The sequence below is a fragment of the Anarhichas minor genome, unplaced genomic scaffold (assembly GCF_050575085.1).
Source record: "Anarhichas minor isolate MPS153535 unplaced genomic scaffold, ASM5057508v1 ptg000040l, whole genome shotgun sequence".
Lineage (NCBI taxonomy): Eukaryota > Metazoa > Chordata > Actinopteri > Perciformes > Anarhichadidae > Anarhichas > Anarhichas minor.
This window is the reverse complement of record NW_027466486.1, coordinates 3976938-4001021: the sequence shown is the minus strand read 5'-3', so window position 1 is coordinate 4001021 and position 24084 is coordinate 3976938. Positions and strand designations below refer to the sequence as shown.

Genomic DNA, 24084 nt, shown 5'->3' with positions numbered 1-24084 from the left:
GCTGCACGGATGTCTTACTTGAACATGTTTACATAACTGAATTCAAACTATTGTGACTTTCAGTTTTACAACAGTAGAAAGGTTAGTCAGACTTTTCTTTCCCTCAGTCAGCCACCAGATGTCAGTCATAATTTCATAAACTGGTGTCCAGTTATGCAATCTTGGATGTTGTGAATAGACGAGGAGCTCACGTTGCACAACTGCATCTGCACAGCTCAACATACCCACGAAGTTTACTTTTACCAATGAATGTAACTGGAATCATTTTGTTTAATGCACATTTAGCAACCATGCCTATGCACGCGCACATGTTTTATTATGCACCGAGATGTCACGCAGAGCAACAAGGCTGACTGACAAAGCAAATGTACTCCCATATCGTGTAAAAGCCTGACGCACTGTAACCAAACAAACAAACCACCAGTCCACATGACAAGGAGAGACGTTGAGTTTCTTTGGAGCCATTTGCAAAACTCGTGTGGTTTCGGTGCCGCCCTCTCCTCAGCCCCGGTATAAAGAGTGTGACGTAACGTTGCCAACAACAAACGCTGCCAACGCTTCTGCACAGACGCACAGAGGGACTAGTGAATCCACCGGACTGCTGTCACGCTTTTCTCACCGGGTTACGTTTTTTTGACTTGCAAACATGATTCCAGAGGAAAGCTTTGTGTCCATCGAGAACAGGTGAGATATGGCGCTCGGTTTTTCTGCACTTTGTCAGATGTGGCTGTAGTTTTATGGCCGTCTGAGCCATGTGGATGGACATCATGTGCTGGACAGGAATGCTTCTCTTGCCTGGAGCCTTGCATTGCCTGAACTGCTGAGGCACAATCACACTTTGTGAGTTTAGGTTGAAGACTTTATCTTTCTTGGGTGCAGATATTTTCAGCACCAAATACTTTGATATACATTTACCTCATTAAAGTTTGACCGCATAATGCAACTTTTAAAAGTTGTTGCATAATCTTGTTTTTAAAAACATGTACTCTGATTATTCATATTTTATAACGTACTTGCACAATAGACTTACTGTGCATGCATGTTGCACAGCCTGCATTAAGGCAAGTCCCTCTTTATTTTATCACAATCATCCACATGCATCATAAACCTAATGGGACTGGAGGAGTAACCTCTGATTGCTTTTTATCTGTCTTCTCTAGGACTTTCTTTTATTAGGTAAAGGTGTTTTAACAGCATTTAATGAAATGGGTTAATACAATATTAGACCCATTTGTTAAAGAACTGCAGCATGTGTATGACATGACCATTGTGAGGACTTTTTTTTTTTTTCAAGCATGCAAAACGTTAAATGTTATGTTTTGCCCTCTCAGGATGCAGTCTGTAGGTCTGGCTCTGGAGGAGTTGCTGGTGACGGCTCAGAAACAAGACTGCCTGACCGTTGGCATTTATGAATCAGCTAAACTTCTTAATGCGTGAGTTGAAACTATTAAGTTTAGCCAATGCCTGTAATGTTTAAGACTCACAAGTAGATGCTTCTCTTGTATTTCAGAAAATAACTTGTGTACTTGAGTGCAAGTGTCTGCCTTAAACTCACAATTTTCTAATTTTCTCCTCCCTCCCCAGAGACCCGGACAGTGTGGTCCTGTGTGTTCTGGCAGCTGACGATGTAGACGATGTGGCGCTGCAGATCCACTTTACCCTGCTACAGTCCTTCTGCTGCGACAGCAGCATTACCATCCTGCGAGTCTTAGGAGTTCAGCGGCTCCAGCAGCTGCTGGGTGCTGTGGATGCCAGAAACGAAGAAGAGCACGGAGACCTCCACTGCATGCTGGTTACGGTATGTTGACTGAGCACAATAGCCCTGTCTTATGTAACTGAAAGACCAACAAAGCATTACGGAGTGTTGTCATGCAGTGCTGTAGGTGAAATGTTGTGATATTGGCATTATTTGAGTGAATATTTATTGCATTGTATTCTGCAGACCAAATTCACCTTAGAGGCTGAACATGAATTTGATGTTGTCTTTGTTTCCTGTCTAGAACCCACAGGCTGACCACTGCAGGCTACAGGAGGTGGGGACCTACTGCCAGGAGAGTCGACGCCTTGACCAGTGGGTGCCTGAACTGGCTCTGCAAGAACGCTGAAGGGTCTGGCACCCGCATACACCAGCGAAGACTGGAGCTTTCTGGGTTCAGATGCTAATGAACTGAGGGATCCGTTGTTGCTCATGCAGGACTGGCCTGGAGTGAACTGGGACGGGCTATCCTGACTGATAAGCAGGAACCAAGTACTTCCTTTCAGTAACTAGTGAAACAACCAGAGTGGAGACCGGTTTACAAAATCTGCATTGTGCAGGAGATGCAAACAGAAAAGCAGATTCACATCCAGGCCACATTGTTTTTTTTACATTGTCTGTAAAACTAAATCAAAGCTTCTATTTTCTTCTTCTGTTTGGCTGCTTGCAATGTTTATGGGGGTGTGACAATCAATAACAGGAGTAGCAGCATCAAAAGAAAAGTGTCCGCACCTCAACTTATACCTGGAAGACCTATGTTGTTTGTAAGGACAGGACAGGAATGCTGTAATGAAACTATGCCCAGCATTCCTGTGTATTCTGACATGGGAGAGTCCTTGGAGAGAAGGTGTGTGTGAATGTGTGGTATGCTTGTACAATACTTGACTCTTTCTTTAGAAATGACTGGGCGTGCAGCGTGTGCGTTCTTCAAATGAGCAGCTGAACCTGCGTAGGAATCGTCACCATGGAAACTGAAATAGAAATGATGTTCATGTTAAAGTCACACAGGATTTATTGGCAATTCAGGACTACAAAATGTCAATGCACAATGCATATTTCTTTTATTGTCGACGGAGAATACTGAACTGATGAAAAACATCTGCTGTAAATTGTCATTTTGCTGCAAAAGAAACCGTAGTCGATATCTTTGTGCTTTCAGGATGCTGCTTTGTTTAGACGCTGTTAATATAATATGAACGGTGCTACACTAGTAATTTATTGATTGTATCCATTGTGCGTTTGGCTATTTAAGGTCTAATTGTGTGCTCTGTTATCTAAGTCAATAAATTATTGTATTCATAATTGATTTACTTCTATATCAAGAACTTCATGCTCAAATTTCAAGACAAAAGCCGTGTTTGCATCATCGAACTGGAAAAATTGCTGAGTTTACATTTGGGTTGAAGTAATGGGAAAATGACGCACACTTTAAGCTCATTCTTTGTTGGTGACGGGGCCTTACAAATTGTCTGGCTAGCTCCCTTCTTATAGTAAACATTAGTCAGAGAGACAAACTGGGGTTGAGACAGAAACTCTTTGTGTTGGAACAAACAGGCAAAGCAAGCTGACGCAGACCCGCTGTCCCTAGTCAAGAATCCAGGGGGAGGGGGAAGCTGACAGAAAGAAATCAAGTTATCTGCTCAAACGTAGAATTTAATATCCCAAGCCCTTTGCATTGTAGTTGTGTACATGTTTCACATCACATTATGACGCAAAACCTGTGAATGCATGTTGTAGAGGGCTTGGACCTTAACCCTACCTGTGCCATGGTATCTCAACATGATCAGGTATAGCAAGATGTACCTGCAACACAGTACAAGTGGCTCATCCTGCCCTCTGCCCTCCTCCCACTCTGTTTTGTTTCCAACTTCACCCTCTGCTCTCACATGTCGGTTCACTTTCTCTGACTGCAAAACATAAGGGGGAACATTCAGGCACATGCACCTCCCATATGTTTACTATCCACTATAGTACAGGGGTGTGGCTAGCATGGGGACTGACCTCTGATTGGCTCTGGTTCATCGACCCTAAATCTGATTGGCTTTGACTTGCTGAGGGGTTTGGAAGCTGGGAAGGGACGGCAATGGGTTGAAACTTGGAAGAGACCCTTGCTTGATGAAGCAATGCTTCAAAGGGCACAGAGACAGCCAGGGGACTTACATTCATGCCCCAAGGCTCTACTTAGCAGTGCTCTTTGTTTGCTCTGTTCTTTGTTTTGTCTGTTTGATGCAACAAGTATTCATCTTTGCATTGTACACTATGTACCAAGGCAGCACGTGTGTCTATGTGCATAGAATACCTGTAAAGTGAGTGAGGAAAAAAAGCCAGGCCTTCCTACTCAGAGCACAGAAAGACAAAAAGACTGAAAACATATTCTGTAAATTGCAGCTAAAAATGAACAAGAGTAAGTGTCTACAGCCATGCACAGATGGTATATGAGACTATATTTATGTTGTGTTTATGTCATATTGGAGTTTGAGACTTTTCAATAGCATTAATTATTACTATTTGTTTTCTGAAAACTCAGATATATTCCACTAACTAAAACAAAGGCGCCTGAACACCAAATAAATATGGATGCCTCACATGTAATTAAACCCAAATTGAATGGATACTGTGTTATTTTGCCACTGCACAGTATTTCAATCATCACATTGCCAAAGTTAACATGCAAATGCAACAATTGGCAACAATTGCTTATTAGCAGTAAACACAAACTGCTGAGGCTGATGGGAATGTCATTCATTTAGCATATTACAATTTTGAGCAGATGACAGAGCTAGAGGAAAAGGTAAGTGATCATCAAAGTGTCGTGACTTCATTATTTTATCCTATCAAACATTTGTGTGAAATTGTCATAATTAGCATATGAATTATTGAGTTATGGCCAAAAATGTGTTTAAAGAAAACCGTCCAGGCGTTCCTGAGATATCGCGTTCATGAGAATGGGATGGACGGATGAACAGAACCTAACGAACCTAACGTGTCCGACGGGCTATCGCCGGCACGGAGGTAAAACAATTACACAAGAGCGTGTGTTATTATATCATCTTTTTATTAATGTCATCTACTTTTCAATATCATCTTTTTAACAGCAATATCGACAAAATATTAACAGTGTGCAAGAAAACATGAGTTATGGCACATCAGAGAACAGTTACAAAAAATAGATATATTTTCTTCATAATCAATCAAGGCAAAAAGATACATATACTATATGCATACACAGGAGAGCAGAACACAAAAGATGAGTCTCCGGAAGAGCTCAGAGCCGATTCAGTGACGTTTGATTTAAAAGTCCACCAATGAGGAGCCTCAGCTCTCCCCCAACCTGACCTCAAATTAATTTCACTTTCACTGCACGCTTTGTGTCACAAAACCAGTGGATTTCCATCTCGAGCCATGTGTTCTACTTCAACACTGCTCATTCTGCTGATCTGATAACCCCAATACCAGCATTAACACAATATACGGCACTATAAGGCAAACTAACAACCAACCAATCACACAAACTGTCAGCCAAACCAGAACTTTAGGCCGGCTGTCTCTGATTTTAAGCCCAACCAGATATGGAATGATTGAAATAACAATAATGATAAAAAATAGCATCTGTCAGACATCTCCAGGACAACATCAGTGTGTGTGTGTATGTGCGTGCGCTGATACGCGTGCATGCTTGTTCTATGTTGTGCGATTCCTCTGCAGTTGTTATCCTCTTTGACTTTAGCTGCACCTTGCAAACTTTTAGTTCAGATGTTCGGATTCTGCAGAAAGCAAACCCCAGATCAGTAATTCTGGGTTACCTTCTACCTTTCCCCGCAGTTTGCACTCAGATCTCTGTTTGTGCATTATGTATCTTCAGCTGGATCCTTGTTTTTTTATTCTATTGAAAGACCACCATTCATGTCAACCTAAATCAGGTTGAAGATAAAGGGATTTATTTAATTTAAAGGAATAGTTTGACATTTTGGGAAATACACTTAATGGATAAATTGCTGAGAGTCTTGAGAGGATTGAACCCTTTTCTTGTCGGTTTGATAAATATGGAGCCACTGCCAGTAGCTGGTTAGCTTAGCATAAGGACTAGAAAAATGGAGCCTCTGTTGCTTGCCTAGTGCTGACGGCAAGACTAAGATATCACCTGTTCCTTGGTGAGCTTTAGAGGTGACAGGTAAGTTATACCTTTGGAGAGAGCCAAGCTAGCCGTTTACCCCTGCTTCCAGTCTTTAAGCTAAGCTAACTAGCTGCCACATATAAGTGTGGTATCAATCCTCTCATCCAACTCTCTGCTGAGCAAATTAGCATATTTCCCAAAATGTCAAACTATTGCTTTAGGTCTCTAAGGCTTTCATGAGTGGTGAAAACATATTGCAGCTAATATAATGTAGCTGAATCAGGCACAAGCTAAACAGAAAAATAAATTCTTTGTCTGCTTCGTGGGTTGGGGTTATTATTGGTCATCACTTCAAAAATAGCTTCCCACACTTCAACTGAACGATTTTATCTTGTGACAGAATCCTTCTTTACTCTTCTCCAGAATGAGCATCTTACAAATAAAAAGAGTGAGTGGAGGCCGTGCATGATGTTCTGAATTAGACAGCGTCACATGACCTCTCCTCCGGTCAGAGTTACCCTGACCTGGAATGGCAGGGCTGCAGTACTGTAACATTACTATGTGGCACTCTGCAGAGCGCCGGAGGCACTGTGTGTTCTTACACACTGTGACTCTCGCACTAATACGCACTAACAATTGCTACATCTCTATTTTCTCTTCTCTGCCTATTGCTCTGCCAAATCATCCCTCTCATCCGCCAAACACTTTGCACCCAGCACCCACCCGCACGTGCACACACACACACACACACCCTTAGCTCCCTCTATGGCCTTTCTCCAGCTTCTGCTCTCTTCTTACTTTGGGCACCGCCAGCTCTGTGTTTGTAACAAAGACAAATGAGGAATGAAGCTGGCCCAAGAATCATTGCCTACAGTGAACATATTGATGCTAATTAGCAATTTAGCCTTGACTTGAAGCACTCTGTTAGCTTAGCTTAGCATAAAGACTAGAAGTGGGTAAATATAAAGCCTGGCATTGTCCAAAGGTAACACCAGCACCTCTGAAGTTCACCCTGCGCAAAAAAACCACAACTTGTCTTTTTTACACTTTGATTTTCATACAGATTAAACTAAAAAAAGGTTAACTAGTGTGCTTTAAAGGTGTTTGTACTTGGGTTTTGATACCTGTGGACAAGGCCAGGCTAGCTGTTTCCCCCTGTTTCCATTTATTATGCTAAGCTTAGGTAACCTAACCGGCTGCTGACTGTAGCTTCATATTTACCGTACAAACATGACATTGGTATCAATCTTTAATAAATCCCAACTCCCAAAAGTCAGTGCAGCAGGTGTCTCATATTGACGTAGTGATTAGAGAACAGAAAAGCGATGGGTTCAACTCCCCTTACAGTCACTCGGCAGCCGTAAGTCCTGTCTAAATCACTCCACCCTGCTTGCCACTGTACGTCACGCCTCACAAAAGCCTTGGATAAATGCTCAGATGTAAATATGATGGCAAAAAGCTCCCTGCGTTCAGCAATTAACCGTCAAAAGCAGCTCTCAATACACAGCCTTGCCACTCCTTTAACCTTTGACCCCTGACAATCAAACCTAAAAAACCAACAGCAAGAGAGAGTGTGTTATGTGCATGTGTGTGTTGTCCTAGTTGCCTGTCGCCCACCAAAGCCAACACTTGATAAAAACTTGACCGCTCTGGTGTTAAAGGATAGATCAGGAGGCTGGTTTTTGCCACTGGAATGAGGTCCGGTGTTGATGAATCCTCTAACAGGAAACGACCCTAAACCTTACAGGGCTTTTGTTTCCATCAGGTGTTTGTATTGTATTGGTGGTTAAAACCATCCTCCGCTATCGCGAGCCTCTATAAACCTGAATGACAAAAACAAAAATGAAGACAGACATGATCTTTGACTGACAGAACAGAATAAGTAGTACCTAAAAAAATCCAACATCCACAGTAAGGGATTCTGTGTTTAGATTTTGTCTCTTACAAACACTGTACAGGGTAATACTCAACTGACCAGGTTCCATGGACTCCATAGAAAGAAGAAACTCAAAAAATAAACCCAAAACAGCTACTCTTCAACTTATCACCTCTGCACATGTCTGAAAGAAAGTTTATACATTTAGTTTGTTTCTCTTGACTTCATTTTTTTTTTTCACTTCAGCTTTTACAATCAAGTTTGGTTTGTCAGAGAGGAGGAGCATTGTGGAGGAGAGGACAGCTCAAAACCAGGAGGGGACAGCTGGCTCCTACCGATCCAGTCCCTGACCAGTTTGAGCTCATCTACTGGGGAGACTGGAAATTTGAAAGACTGGTAAAGCCAGGTAATTGTTATTCTATTCTGATTTAAAGCAATAATTATTCTTATGCATTAAAACAAGACGTATCCCCTTCCTCTATACTACAGAGGCAAACTAAAACACTTCCACATTTACACAATCCAATGCAATATATCTCTTCCCATAACCTTGTAAAAAATGCCAATCAAATGAATCAAACATAAGCAGAGAAAGTAAGAAATAATTAATTTCTAATCTTCAGGACAGCTTCACTTTTACTTTTTAAGTTTGGGTTTTTCTCCTCCAGCCTTGCAGTCCTTGCAGACTGATTCTCGTGTGTGGTCAGTCTGCGACCTCTCCCTCTTTCAGGGTAAAGCACAGGGAGGCTTGATAGGAACTTCAGTTTAAGATTCGAGCAGGTAATACCCCTGGCTTACAACCAGATCTCCTGTTGTTTCATTAATGCTGGCATTTAACGTCAGACAGGAAGAGAAACCTGATCAGCCAGGGGCAACACCTATGTCAAAGCAAAACAAAAAAATACAGTATTATCTTATCTATTAAGTAATGCTTCAACAAAATATCAAAACGTACGTTGAGTTCACAAACAGGTATTTCTTAATAAAAATGCAGTAAACGTCCAGGGTTAATAGCTTGAGTTCTGTGTAGAGCAGTTGTTCCCCTCATAGGTGCAGATCTGAGGTCAGCTTAGACATCGATTTCGACCAACAGCAGCCATAATGAACTGAAGTGGAATCAATGACAGCAGATCAGCATCTAGAGATGACTTTCTGCACAGGTTGGCACAGCTGGAGGTTTGGCCAGAGGCCACAGGCAGAGAAGGTCTGTTGAAACAGGTTTGGGTGGGAACATGCTAGCCCGATAAAGGCAAAGGCTTTAGCCACTCGCTCCAAAATTACCCTGCACAGGCAGGTTCGTGGGCAAAGCTCTCAGACCTTTTTTTTAACTCCCACAAAAAAAAAGCTTTTAATGGGACACCAGGTCATGTTTGGCACGGTCGGCATAAGCGGCTACCGTCCATTTCTGTTGCCCACATGCATCCTCCCACTCCTTGCCTATGGCACTGCTGTCCGCCCTTTACCCAACCCCTCATTTCATGACAAGAGAAGGAAAAAAAGATCCTGGTTTCCTACTGATTATTAATGTCCAATTCCCTTTTAAAGTTAAGCTGACACTTGTAGTTAATTTACCAGCACATGTGAATATTACCAAAAGCACCTTGGATCATACTCAGTGATATACTGATCTCAGCCACCGAGAGAACGAGATACCTGCACCCTAGCTGTGGCTACGGGGTATGGCGCTTTTCCAGAGAGGCTATTTTGGGAGTGTGTGTGTGTGTGTTTGTGTGTGTGTTTCCATGAGTGTGTGCATATGCTAAACTTGAAGTGTGTGTTTGCATGTGTGTGTCTAGGGATCAATTTAAGTTTTGAATGTGTGCATGTAATGTGTGTCTGTATGTGAATGTGTGTTTGTGTGGCAGGAGGAGCGTAGCGCGGCTATAGGATGATGCAGGGCTTCTTGTCCTTGAAAGGGTTTTCAGAGGTGGGAACCCCGACCAGCAGAGGGTCGCCACGAGCGTGCTGCTCACAGTAACTCATCAGTTCTGCTGCTGCTTTAGAAACCTGTTGGGAGAGAGGGAGAGAGGTGAGGGATTTAAATAGGGGAGGATATGTGGAGAGAAATTAGACAAGTAGGGGAAAAGAGGAAAGGGGAGGAAGGAGAAGAAAGTGAAAAGTATAAGGAAGGAAAGGGCAGATGTGGATGAATAATCACGCTCACAACAAACATGGCAGTAAACTATCGTCCTACCTTAATGCGTTCAATCCCCGCCTCAATCCTCAGCTGTTCCACCAGTTTCCTGGCCTGGGCGATATTATTAGTGGTAGACATACTGATCCATCAGAATACACCAACACAGGAGAAAACTGTACGAGAGAGAGAGAGAGAGTGAGAAAATGTTTGCTACTAAAAACACTGGAACATAGTTTTTGCATTTACAGACCGACATGCTTCCGATGTGTTCTGATATGTGTCTGGTGTGTAACCAGGACAAGATTGAGGGTTGACATTTCTGGCTTGGAAATTTACATTTAAAAGGAAAGCAAATATATTGTGAGTACATATATATTGTATTCTATAACACATAAAAGGTACATTTGTTGCAGTCAAGTTGTTGATTGTTGATGGTGTAGCTACATACATTATCATAACACCTTTGCTGTTTTAACTTGAGTGTTGTCATTTTATGCCCCTTTGTACTTCTATTTCACTACATTTCAGATGCAAATATTGTACTTTTTACTCAACGTCATTCTTCTGACAGTTACTAGTTGCTTTACAGATTATACTATTCATAAAGTATTTTAAATTAGCCACCGTAGACTTAGTCCAACTACTGACCCGCATTAAAAAGCTGCTTGGACATTAATGCATCCATGTTAATCATCCAATAATATATTATATAATAATATAGCGTAACAAGGGCAATTTTCTGCACAATGAGCAATTTTATCTTTGCTACTATACATTTAGTTGATGACACTTCTGTAGTTTTTTTTAAAGTCATCAATAGCTTTATTTTGAGGACTGAATGGCCTCAGCTGTAGAGTTATAGCACCACTGTGTGGTGACTACATGGTAGTGCGACACTATTAATGAGTGAAATATGGCAGTTTCCTGATCAAAACACAGTTCATGGAGATGATATGCATAGTATAACTAAGGCTGGAGCTTGACTTAACAACCTGAGAAATTGAATAGTTGAATAAATAGTCTATCGATCTATGTTAGTCATTCATACTAAATATTCTTCAAGCTTTTAGCACATGAGATTATAGATTGTTACCTGAGTGATGGTAGGCCGACAGGACTCTCTCTGATCACGACCGTGACTGGATGGAGATCTGAGCGGTGCAGGCACGACCAGAAAACGGTTGCCAAGTCAAAACGACAGAGCTGGACTGCAGCTGAGCTCACATTGGCTTGTCTCTGTAAAAAAAAAAAAAAAAAGAAGAAGAAAAAAAAGCAGAGCAGGTGAGATGGCTTCTTAAACAGTTCCAGGTTACAGACAGGCAAACATGTAATACTTTTAAGAATGTTAGTTTTCTCCATTTACGTTGTCATGTCACGAATCCCAAACTGGATTTAAGATATTGTTCCAGCTGTAGTGTAGTGTAGTGTGCATGGTGATACAACAACTGTGAGAGGGAAATCTGCATTAGAATAGTCATTCTTGTGCAATTTTGAGTCTGAATAACAGCTGACTTCAGTTAGAAAAATCTCAAACTATCCCATCATCAGCCTTAGGATTTATACTACAACATCTGTCATCACAATTTCATGTTTCGTCACAAAGCACCGCTTGAATGACCAGGTGGTAGGACACTGCTGAATTGCTCATTCCAAAAAAAAGTCCTGTCATACCTGTGCTATCAAAGATTAATTTAAAAACCTCCTTAAACCTCCATTTATTTTCTTTTACAAGTCTTTTAGCACGGTGTGGAAGTTTCCCAAACAGTGATCAAAACCGCACCTTGCTCCTCACGTTCATCACTGTGAGAGTGTTACGACTTTGTGTCTCTCTGTCTGTCGCCCTCTCTCCCGGGAGGAGAGTCCTGCTTTAATTACTCCTACTGCGGAGTAGCTCAGAGATTCATGTCTGTAATTAAGGCTTTTGTGTGTGTGTGTGTGTGTGTGTGTGTGTGTGAGAGAGAGACAGAGAGAGAGGGGGAGAGAGACAGAGACAGAGAGAGAGAGAGAGAGAGAGAGAGAGAGGGTGTGAATGGATTTGTTTTATTATAACACATGATACAATTCTATCTCTCTGTATCTGCACACACATTAGTAGTATCATACTTCTGACATTTATTAATTGTCTCCCAACCTAACCCTAATTCTAAATCCTAATCCTGATTTTAACGCTGAGCCCAAATCCTAATCCCAACTAGACCCTTAGAGGCAAAATGCCCTGATTTTAGAGGGTTTCTTTTTTCTTTCAGCCATTTGTTCTGTGTATTTGTTCTCTCTCACACATGCAAACTTGTTTTTGACGGCATTGAATTGACTCCCTTAATTCCCTGGAGATTATAGTGGGCGTATAGATACTGTTGACGTCTTGTTTTTAGAAACACTAGCAGCAATATAACTGTAGTGTGACGTTAGATTGTGTTCTAGAAAATACAAACACTTGTTAGTTCCTCGTTAGATCAGATAATTAACACACAGCCATTTAATTTAAGCATAATAACAGAGCAAAATGTATTCAGAGGTAACCTCTTAATGATGAGCTTCCCTCAGAAATTATGGCACACCCCATTAGATGCTTTGAATAGTAAAAGGTATTGGCTCGCTTATTATTGTGTTGGATTTTTATGGGGATATCACCCACCCTGGAAATTTACCCTACGATTCGCTTATAGTCCACTTCATGCCTAAACCCAACCCTGACCTGAATGTAACCCTAACATTAATGAAAAAAACTATTTTCAACCCTATGTAATGGTTTACCTCCTGATCTTTGTCTCTAAGTAGGAGGTGAGTGTGTGTGAACAGACCACCTTTCCATCACAACATAAGTTCTCATTAGCTGTCAGGGTTTAACAGCCAACTACAAGCTCATCAAAGGAGTATTAGTTGTCAACCCCCTATGGTTCTTCTAAAACACCTTTTCTTACAGCATGTGAGCAAATATTGAAACGAGGTGACAGCACTTTTCTACTTTTTGTTTACAAGCTGTTGTACCTTTCACAAACTACATCGCTTCTGTTTTTGAGAGTGAACATTCAGATGCAAATGATGGGTTTGCTCAGAAATGTATGTTTTCATATTTCCCCTAATGCATTAGCAACAAACGTGGCAACTCGCAGGGACAGTACAATTTCAGAATTATAGCCTAAATGACGTTTTTCACACATCAGTGACATAATAAACCGAGTGCCTGCATCTGTTGATTTTTCAAACTTTCTGCTACGGCGCATTCCGTGCTATGAGAAGGAAGCTGAACACTTCAAAACCAGCGCAAATGTCAGTTTCTGCCACCTCCACGGTCAAATCTCTCTTCTCCCCCGCACGCAAATTGACAACACTTTCTTGCAAAGACGGTGCACATGAGGGCTAACATATACAGTAAGCAGGTCATTTGTCTCGGCCTGGACCAAAAACACCACCCGTGCTGGACAGGCCGTGGTCAGCCAGCCAGCCTGCGAGCACACAGCCGCTCTCAAGACGCGCAAACATGTATCAACCCTTATTGATCCTAGCAACTCCTGAGCGCTGATCGGGCCTGCAGTACGGAGCCATGTCCTCCGCTATAGGCCCTGCTTGCTGCTCTACCGTGTGAAAACACAATGCGGGCATTTTGATGGATAGAACAGCATGTCCTCTCTCTCCCATGGCTATCCACACTCCACACACGCATACACACACACACACACACACACACGCATACGCACAGTGCGCGCAAGCACAGGCAGACCTTGTGTGTACATATCAAAACCAGAGATATTTTCCCAAGTGAAGACCAGACTAGACCGCTTCGGGTTTGCAAATAGGCCCTGGTTGTTAGCCGTGGGAGCAGGGTGGTGACATGTTTTGAGGGAGGCAAGCTCCAGCAGCCAATATAAACCCATCCAGCGACAATGGGCACAAGACTGGAGCGCATGCCTTTATGTTCCGCTATTATGCAAATTGATCGGCACACGGCCTACTTCAGCACATCAAATCTAGAGGTTTTTTTTGGATACAGTGGCTTGTGCGTCCTCAGAGTCCAGCCGAGCTGTAGGAAATCTTCCACTGACCCTTTCCCCGGTCCTCCCCACCCTCTATGCCGGCAAAGGGCTGGGGAAAACCGGATTCGTGACACCGATGAAGCCCCTCTCCGCTGCAGCCGCCCTCGGTGACGAGAAGCCGGGGTTACAGAGGCGCACGAACGCGTTACAATTATTATACACAGGGAGAAAAATAACCGAATATCTCCAAACTCACCTCCGAATGCGCTGTATTGCTGATTTAAAGGGCCAGATCCGCTGGTTTCTCACCCTCTCTGCTCGTTCACTCCCCGTCTTCGCCGAGCCAAACGCCTCCCCCTCCGCTACCACTGTCTGTCCACTCCTCTACCCCCTTCCTCCTCCTCCTCCTCCTCCTCCTCCTCCTCCCTCTCCCCTTCTTCCTCACTCCATCCGATCCGGTGACAGCACCTTTAACCCAGGGGCTCCCAAAAACAAACATTCACATATATCGCCCGAATGCATCTACCAAACGAGAAGAATTTGGATATTTTCAATATCTCATCTTTTTTGTTGGAGGACCCCTGGTGCCCCATCAGGACCCAAGGCTTTTACAGCACTGTACATTAAGCAGAATGAAGTAGATGGGGTAACACTTGCATAAATAAAAAGCCCCATTCAACATTGATTTGTATGTCTCTGCCTGCTCTCAGTTTGTAGACCATATGTTTATTTAACAATTAAGTTTAAAAAAAAAAGTTTCTTGCTTGATCCCCTCGAAACCTCTTATTTTGGAACCTTGATGTGTCGTAACAACTTATAGCCTATATAACAGCACAATTCTGATCATTTTGATCTATTGATAATGATAGCTCAGATTGCATGAAAATATTCAATTAGATTACTGAATTTGCCTGAATATTTTCATTCTATATGAAAATAAATAAAAAATACCCTTTACTTATATAGCCTTATATAGCCTTATCACGAATGCTGTATTTTGAGTGGCCCAAATATTTTGTATACATTTCAGATATTTTTTCTCGTTTATTTCAAACGTCTCCAACATATTGCTTTAAAGATTATAATATGTGATAAGTAGCACACCCTAAATGCACTAGAAATATGTGTCTAATATGTTAAAGCTTGATAATATGTTTTTCTTTGTAAACTTATTTTTGCACGATTAACGAATGCATGAAAACTAGATTTAATTGAATTAATTGATTTGACTTTGATTTCCCTCATCGGTGCATGCATTAAATGAAGACTATAATGCATGACCATTATTTCTATCCATGGTACTTTTGGACTTGTTAGTGCTCAATAAAGTGCACTGGCTTGTAATTTGTTTTTCTGCTGCAAGATGTGCATAAAATAAGCCATATTTCGCAACTGTACCATGATTCAAATGCAACCTGCACGTACGTGTCGAGTTGTGTACCTCACAGTCGCTATGCCTCCGCTCCACATGACGGCACTGCGCTGTGCTGCCACACGGTGGCGCCCTTCACCCAACTGTATAGTTCCGTCCACTCCGGGGAGGTGTGGGCCGCTCCTGCTATTCCTGGCAGGCCCGGCGTAAACACGCATCGGAGCTGATAGTCCACTCCTCCACACAGAGCTTAAAAGTGCTGCATCTGCTGCATGATCATTGGCTGAATGTGGACGATTCGCACTGTGGTGAAGAGGTGACAACAGGTCTGATGAGTAGGAGATTATTTTTTTTTACCCTAAATCTTTATTTGTTGGGTCCATGTAGACAATGATGTTGACATTGACGGAGATGTGCATTCGATAGAGCTGCTTTGATGCACACACACGTCTACAGCCATGTCTTCCTCGTGGCTGTATGGAAACCTGAAGTACTTATTATAACCACAAGAGAGCTATTTATAACTCACACAGAATACCGCATTGGCCTCGTTTCCATTGATGTGTGAAATTATGCTGATGCATATACATTTCTCTCTCATTTCCTCACCTTTTAGCCATATCTTTCACCATCTCCCCCCCCCCTTTATTTGTCTCACTTTCTTCTCTGATTCCACTCTCTGTATTCCCTCTGCAACCCCCCTCTTGTTGAGGAGGCAGTGTGGTTACAGTGGATTACAGCAGGGCTCTTCATCTTCTAAGAAATGAGCGGTGGAAGCCCATGAGTCACGACTGAAAGATGCTCTCAGGCTGACAGTGGTGACACCTACCCACACCTTCTTTTGTTTGTCCCGGCCTGCTCTGAGCTGTCATACACAGACTTTCCCAAATGACTAGAAGCACACGTGTGCATGTCTCTGCGTGTGTGTTTGTGGACACGAGCATCGTCTCATTAAGACACAGCAGAGGGCTTCGCCACAGTGTCCCTTTGGGGGGGGGACCTCTGCCTGTCGTAACACATCTCTGTCCCCACCAGGGTCACACCACACTCTCATGCGACAGCAGTCGTCAACGTCACACTGTCTCCATAGCAACTGCGCTGGGCACAGCATCCCCAAGCAGATGTTAGAGGGTTAAGAAGTGAGAGTGAAGGGAGGTGTGGGAGTCTGTGAATCCCTCTCTCGCTCTCTCTCTCTCCATATCTATATGCTGACATGCTGATGCTAAGCAGGTCTGCTAGAGTTTAGGCTTTCAAACTAAGTATAGCCTTCATTTACTTAAGTATTCCCATGTCTACTCCACCGCAGTTCAGAGGGAAATATTGTAATTTTTTACTCCGCTAGAATGTCATTAGTTTTGCAGGTAAAGTATCGAACAAATTGAAATGTTGAACTGACAACATGCGTATAGGGGTGACAAAAAGGAGATAAATTCAACATGAGGGGGGACATGAATGTCCGAAATTTCATGTCAATCCATCAAATGGTTGTTGAGATATCTGACTCAAACGTACATGATGTCAGGAGAAGAGTCATCAGGGGAACACATAAGTCATGGAGGATTAATCCTCTGGGAACCATGAATGTCTGAATAAAATATCATGGCAATCCATCAAACAGTTGTTGAAACATTTCGGTCTGGACCAAAGTGGTGGGCCGACCGATCGACAGAGCCATCAAACCTTTAGCACAGTTGACGTTGATTCATCATACACCGGTGGTGAGCGGAGCAACATCAAAAAGACAAGAAACACTCCTAAGTTCACATTTTTATTAGGAAAATCATTTTGCAGATTTGATTATTATTATCATCTATATATATATATATGTGTGTTATTTTCAGTTATTCAGAGGATGCATCAGCACAGTATATTTTAACAGGAAGACTATTGCTAGAATAAATATCTATACATCATAATAAGTTAAATAAATAAATAAAAAGTCCCAACAGAAAAAAACAAAAACTAATAGATTAATTTACAGAAAACAATAAGTGCTCAAAAGAAATGAAAATATTTGCAAAACCGAAGCCTTAAATGCTGCTGAGGAATTTTATTTAAAGAATACAAAGATGATTCACAGTTTGTGTCCTTGTTCTCATGCTGGCTGGAACACCAATAGGGACCATGCAGGAATGAAGGGCCAGAGAGACAGGATAGTACCAAACTACATTACCCACCAAGTCTAAAAGCCCCACTTTATGCCCCCTGTCAGCAAAAAAACAGCTTGTGAGGATCTGGGTGGATCAGACAAGATGTAAAGGGCTGAGCCGGAGAGGTTAACACGGTCCGTTTTCCACTCATCCTCCAACAACGATTTCCTTCAGATCCTCTGCCCCTGACTCAACAGGACTGTAAACTGCCCTCGTTGGTAGGAATGAGTTAATGGGACATAAGTTCGACTATAAACCAGAACCTTTCCGGTGTATTTATGTTTCACTGACTGCCCTTCGTTTAAGTGTCATAGGGTCCTGTTTCCCATCCTGCTATGGAAGAACACATGTGAACCACACTTCCTCTGCTGTACACCAACGTGCTCTAAAGAACCCAGTTACCTCAGACAAGGTAAGGTGAACTTCACCTTGTCTGAGGTGCTGCCAATGTAGATTCCAATGGAGACCCAAAGTGTTCAATATTAATTGCAATGACATCATGAAATAAATAATCACATGACATTATTTAACCAAAAACTGTGAAATATTCCCAGAAACTCGTTTTAGTATTATTGAATATTATTTTATCTGCAGGACATTTTTATTTCATTCCAGCCATGTGATTGGCTGATGCTTTGGTCTGATTGAGCAGACAGTCAATCACATAACCGGTTGTGCCCTGTTTGTCATGATTGACGAACAAAGACTTAGTGATGAAAAGTGCTGTTATAAAATAAATGTTCATTCGGACAAATAAAAACAGTAAAGCAACATTTGGAAATAAAAACCCTGAAAAAAAAAAAAAATGATCTGCAGTAAGCTTTTATTGTGAAAAGAAACTGGATTTTATAATAACGAGCTGAATTTTAAACATTCATCGTAAATATTTCAGAATTTCATATCTAATATTGGTCACTTTGGGCTTCCGTAGCTTTCCTCTGTTCACTCAATAGGCTGTTTATCTTGCAGAGAAATTCATAGGACACTTTAAAAAAAGTCCAAAGTTTTAACGACTTCATGACAGCTGGTGAAGTTGACATAAAGTCACCAAGTAGCTCCCCTCTGAAGGAAACTCTTAGATTCGCTGAGTTACTTTGAATTGGACACGTTGAAGGAAACACATCTTCCCACCACAGCATCCATTTCTCTGCACACTCTCCTCTCTGAAATATTATGTCCTTTGAACACTATTTACAACTATCTACAATCGGATGTGAGCAGGGTTGGCCTTCCTTCTGTTTTAGTGCAACTGACTTACACAACATCAAAAAAAAATTAAATAAAGTCTGAGGTATGAATGTGAAGGAAACTCAACATTTCAGGGGGCGCACAGGTGATTTATGGAGGCGTAGTGCTGACAGTGGTGCCTGTACAACAGCGCAGAGCAGAACAACAGACAGTGAGAGAATCTGGCTCACTGACAAGGCCTGTGTGAATGTAATATGGGTGAAAGAGAGTGTGTGTGTGTGTGTGTGTAGCTAAGAGCATGCAGTCTGTCTATTTTGCCTCCATGCCCGTTATATACTTGTCTGTGTGTGTGTGTTTTTTGTAGGCGTGTTAAAGCAGAGCGGGATGACTCATGCAGAAATGTGTAGGCATTCTGCACAGGAAAGCTTCAAATATCTGACAGACGTTTCATAAGGTGGTACAGCACACAAACATGCACACACACACACACACACACACACACACACACACACACACAGGCCAGAGTGAAGGGATGCAAATAGGTGGCTGATTGCGCATATACATGGATGCACTCATGGTCACACGCACAGACACTGACAGCAGCAGTGAGTATGCTTCATTGATAAACGAGATGAGACAGGCCATGGGAGGACGGGGGCAGAGGTGTCTGTCCTAATTCATGCCAGCATTTAACTCACACAGCCCAAGAAACTCAACGAACGCTCACGCACTTCCCATGCACGCCTCCTCACATGCAAGCACATTTGAATCTTATACAGCCTATAGTTAGTTTAATGCACTCCATATTTTCACACCATTTCTAATAATAGTGCAGCCTCTCGCTCAAGCTTGTTGTCCATGCTGCTATTGCACGCTGTGTCATTGTTTTCCCCTCCCTGCTGTATCATATTCCGAGCAGGGACATGAACAACGACAGTCTCCTGTAGACGTCAGCAGAACAACAGATTGCACAAACATGCGCTCGCAAGCTGGCGTTTGCGTGAAGCAACCAGACGTGTCAAGCTCATATTTATGCAGCGTGTGCACCACCGCTGCCGGTATAGCTACACATCAGATCAGGTCAGAACTGTCTGATAGTTTTACAGATAACTTCCAGCTCTTGTTTTTCTAGCTTTTTAACCTCTAGAAGGACACATAAGGTTGGTACATGACAGATATCTCTCCATCCTTCGGGCATCTAAAACGAACCAAGACAAACAATTTCAAATACAACTTTTTTTTTTTTTTCAAAATATGAATTGATGAAATGAAATCAGAAGAGAGAGTACGAGTGAGCATTCCTGGCATCGAACAGGTAAAGGGTAGGTTTTACATTGCTAATGTTGGAGTTTAACAGGACCTCACATTCGTGCAAAGTACAACACATCGATACCAACGGATTCATTCAGCTTTCAAAATGGGAAAAAAAAAGGCAACAGCCATGGAGTGGAACCTTTAGTTACATATTCACATTTTGCTAGTATTATCTGATTGATAGATCTGAAGAGTGGATGAGTCAAATACAATATATGATGAGCATCATTATTAATAAGCTGTATATTACAGTACATAGCAACATCGAACCTCCTACTGTAACAACATTTCCTGGTCACAAAGGACTTATTCCCAGAAAGACAGCGGGTACAGTTTTTCTTAACATGGGTAACATCTTACTTGAAGCTCTTATAAACATGTCAGTCAACTCCCATAATATGGTTTATTTACAATAACTACACTATTTTAAATCGTTTTTCTGTGGGCGTGAATAATGCAGGAGGGACATTTTACAATGGTGCTTATAAATGAGGCATTGCTGATTAATAAGCAAGTCTTCAAGTAAAATGTCACCCTAAAGTGCCCAGTTGTTGACTCTGCTGCACACAAAGACAGAGAAGGAGACAGACGGAAACAGTTGCTGTGCTTTTTTTTTTTTTTCTTTCCAAAGAGATGGGCACTCAGTAAAAAGGGGCATCATCTGTGTCTTTGGGTTTAACAGTACAGGAGCAGATTATCCTCCAACCAAATTGTTGTTAAAACCGCCTGAGAGATGGAGAAAAGTAGACAAATAATGCCCATCCTCTTTGTCCTATGCGACCTACAATTCTGTGGGGGTTTTGTCGCATCTACGAGCCTCGTGACCACAGCTAACCGGTCACATCACGATACCCTGTTGTGCAGCAGAACCACAACCTCATTGTGCCATGTACCGGACGAATAAAACACTTTACATCTATATTGAGACGGAGAAGCTACCGGTGATCATGATGCGATTATTTCTCCATGTTTAGGACTGGTGAATAAATGTTGAAGCTGAAAATCGCACAAAGAAGACAAACAAGGAAAACATACAAAAAAAAAGAAAGAAAGAAACACAAATAAATGTACAAATAGATATGTTGGTAAAAAAGTATTGTGCTTTTGGCTGTCCTGTGTAGACTTTGTACAATATTCAGAGCTCCTGCGTGAAAACGGGTGTATTCATGCACTTTGGACATACAGTGGAGCTATTTAATGGCTCCAGGAGGATATTCTGTATTATGTGGAGATCGTTAAAACGTAACATATAGGCAAAAACATGACAAATTACAGTTGTGTGTGTGCGCATGTGTGTTTATGATATAAAGTGCAACGTGAGGGCATTGAGGCTGAGTGAGTCCTGTTTGTCTTCATGTAATCAGTCAACAGTGTTACTCAGATTGACTTTTTTCTTTTTTTTTTTACTCTTGCATGAATGCATTTGTGCGCATGCCGTGTGTGTGTAAAAGTGTGTGTGACCCATTCTGTTTCCTGCTTGCCGATGCCTGCATGAGCATAATGCGAGGTAATGTGACCAAACCAACCAAAGAGGAAACAGAATTTGGTGATTCAGGTCAAACTGAATGATCTGCATGCATCTCTGTGTGCTTTTTATTTAAGGAGGGCTTTTGTTTTTTACACTTACACAACTTTAAAGAGCATCAAAAAGCAAACAGGCAAGAAAGAAAGGCAAAAGAAGAGAAACGTACACATGAAAAGTGTCAAATCAAACGGACATTCTTAGCCTCAGAACCAAAAAGCATCCCTTTCGTCTTACCAGCTTGGCAATGATGTGTATCATCCTCGAGTGTATCATCCTCGTAGACAAGGCAGACTTGTATTTCTATGTTTGATGAGAGTCCAGCTTCTTTTCATTCAGAGTTATTCTACACTAGATGAGAGTCTTAAAAGGATTGTTGCGTCATATCAGTAGCGCGTGTGCATACCCTGCCGCTGGATGTTACTCCACTTCAGAAGAGGACATTTAGCAGATGAGTTTTTAACATGATGACAGCTTGATGAAGGTTAATTATGGTCTTTTTTTAGCTTTCAGAAGGGATGATTAGGAGGAGATGAAAAGACTAAGCTTAAATGCTTCAAACTTCACCCTATTCTTGTGACTGATGTACTGGTTTGGGCGGTGCTTATGTAGACTAGATGGAATATATTGAAATATCCCTTGTTTATTTAGATCAGAGTCCTCAGGAGTGGCTCTGGGATGTAGCTGGGTCGCATGTTTTGTTGCTGATTTAATGTCCGTCACGCTAGCAGTCTCAAAACCTTTGGGTTCTGCACTTTCTAGCATGACGGACACCTCAGTCTCTATTTTGGCTATAATAGTGTTTCTACCAGATGAGTGAGCTTGACGAACTTTGTCGGCTCTGTTACATATACATTACATTTCTCTATATTTGTTATAGTATTTGGGGTGTATGCGAAGGCTGAGGGTGCTGGGATGACGAGGGAGCTGAGCAGGGAGGGAGGGACACTAAATGTTTCGTGTAGATCAGAAACCTTCAGCCTGTTTTCAGGGGATGATGCAGTCTGTGGTATTCATTGCAGTCCAGGGTCTCGATGAGCTTCTCAGCCAGGTTTTGTGGCACTCGGATGACGCAAAAGTCCACACCCACGCTTCTTCCGACCGTGGCTGACGTCCACAGGTAATTCATCTGCGACGCGCACGTCTTGATTTTAATCTGCCTCTCAATATTCTGCATCAGTCCCCCCCTCATCTCTCCTTCTAGCAGAATGCACATGGATGTAAGGTTCGGAACTGAAATCCTGTATGTTTTCAAAATAACTGCCGAGTTGTGTTTGTGAATGCACCAGTCAAACAGGAGGATGTGGATGATGAGATTCCTGCTACCTTCCAGATGTTTAGCTCTGAGTGATGCGTTTAGTGAGTCCCTCCAATCCCTCGTCTTCCTTATTTCGCTTTTCTCCCCCCCCCCTCCTCCCCCCTCAACCTCCACCTCTTGTTTCCTCCTCTCCTGGATTTACATCACGCTGCATTTGCCCTTCAGTCTCTCGGCGCGGGACTGCTTCCCCGAGCGCTTGCCGTCGATGTTGAGGCTCATGTTCCTCTTCTTGTCCAGGTTGAGGAGCTCCTGGAAGAGCTCGGTAACGTTGTGGTTGGTCTTGGCCGACGTCTCCATGAAGGCGCACTTCCACTGGTTGGCCTGGGCTTCCCCATCCTTGGTCTCCACCTCCCGCAGGGTCTCGTCGCTCTTGTTGCCCACAAGCATGATGGGGATGGCCTCGACGTTGCCCTTTATGGCCAAGACCTGCAGAGGAGAAGGAGAACAAGAGGAGAGCTTGTTATGTTCTGGCTGGTGAGAGCACATTATAAACACCCAAAACATTGATTTGGTGGTAATCTTAACATCCAAAGAAAAATATATATTACACATTATTTAATTGTATTTATCCTTGTTTTATTACACATTTTTAATGATTGATTTTCTGTAAAGCACAATGTATTGCATTTCATGCCTGAAGTAATCAAAGTAAAAGATTTATCCTGTATTTCCATTCTGTATTTAGTTATAATACGTGTAAAGTTTACAGCACACACTCAGGTACAATCAACCCAGCCATCCACAAACACACACACACACACACCATTACTCCCCACCTGTTGGTAAATGGGTTTGAGCTCCTCCAGGGACTGTTTGCTCGTGATGGAGTAGACGAGGATGAAGGCGTGGCCTTTAGAGATGGACAGGCGCTGCATGGCTGGGAACTGGTGGCTCCCTGTGGTGTCGGTGATCTGGAGCGTGCACACGCTCTTATCGCAGCTGATCACCTGGCGGTAGGTGTCCTCCACCGTGGGGATGTAGGTGTCCCTGAAGGTGCCCTTCACGAAGCGCAGCACCAGGGAGCTCTTCCCCACTCCCCCTGCCCCGAACACCACCACACGATAGTCGTTGCTCTGCTCCGGCATTCTGCCCCCCTCAGGCTTAAGACAGTGTTACACCTATGATGTCGAGGGTTTGGGGCATGGCGGAGGATGCAGGGGGAGAAGGGAGAGGGGTGGGGAGGAGAGGATCATTTTAGCAAAGAGGAATTTTAGCAAATCACAAAGCAGATGGAGGAACAGGAAGGGGAGCGCTGGTGGGACTCGACCTCAGGCCAGTGGGTGTGAAAGCACTCTAACTATCCTCGCGGTCTGACTGTGAGCCAGACTACAAATTAGAGAGGATGAGGTTGGTGAGGCTCCAA

At 42.6% G+C, this 24084-nt stretch overlaps 3 protein-coding genes across 4 annotated transcripts; 1 reads left to right on the top strand and 2 right to left on the bottom strand.

Annotated features, from left to right (window-relative positions):
* The first annotated feature begins 552 nt into the window (after positions 1 to 552).
* LOC142968142 (growth arrest and DNA damage-inducible protein GADD45 beta-like) lies at positions 553 to 3058 on the top strand. 2 transcript variants are annotated; one of them, XM_076107912.1, is made up of 4 exons: positions 553 to 684; positions 1332 to 1433; positions 1585 to 1798; positions 2001 to 3058. In XM_076107912.1, the coding sequence occupies exons 1-4, from the start codon at positions 647 to 649 to the stop codon at positions 2103 to 2105; spliced, it is 459 nt and encodes a 152-aa protein (XP_075964027.1). In that variant the 5' UTR covers positions 553 to 646; the 3' UTR covers positions 2106 to 3058. The 2 variants fall into 2 exon arrangements, with proteins under 2 accessions (XP_075964027.1, XP_075964025.1); XM_076107910.1 differs by lacking the exon at positions 553 to 684 and having other exon boundaries at positions 699 to 1433.
* A 6569-nt stretch (positions 3059 to 9627) lies between these two features.
* On the bottom strand, positions 9628 to 10053 carry gng7 (guanine nucleotide binding protein (G protein), gamma 7). Its single transcript, XM_076108193.1, has 2 exons — positions 9941 to 10053; positions 9628 to 9753 (listed from the first exon to the last, which is right to left on the bottom strand). The coding sequence occupies exons 1-2, from the start codon at positions 10019 to 10021 to the stop codon at positions 9628 to 9630; spliced, it is 207 nt and encodes a 68-aa protein (XP_075964308.1). The 5' UTR covers positions 10022 to 10053.
* Positions 10054 to 22859: 12806 nt separating this feature from the next.
* On the bottom strand, positions 22860 to 23806 carry diras1b (DIRAS family, GTP-binding RAS-like 1b). The gene is made up of 2 exons (XM_076108141.1): positions 23498 to 23806; positions 22860 to 23147 (listed from the first exon to the last, which is right to left on the bottom strand). Exons 1-2 carry the CDS (start codon positions 23804 to 23806, stop codon positions 22860 to 22862), a joined length of 597 nt encoding a protein of 198 aa, XP_075964256.1.
* Between the last annotated feature and the right edge of the window lie 278 nt (positions 23807 to 24084).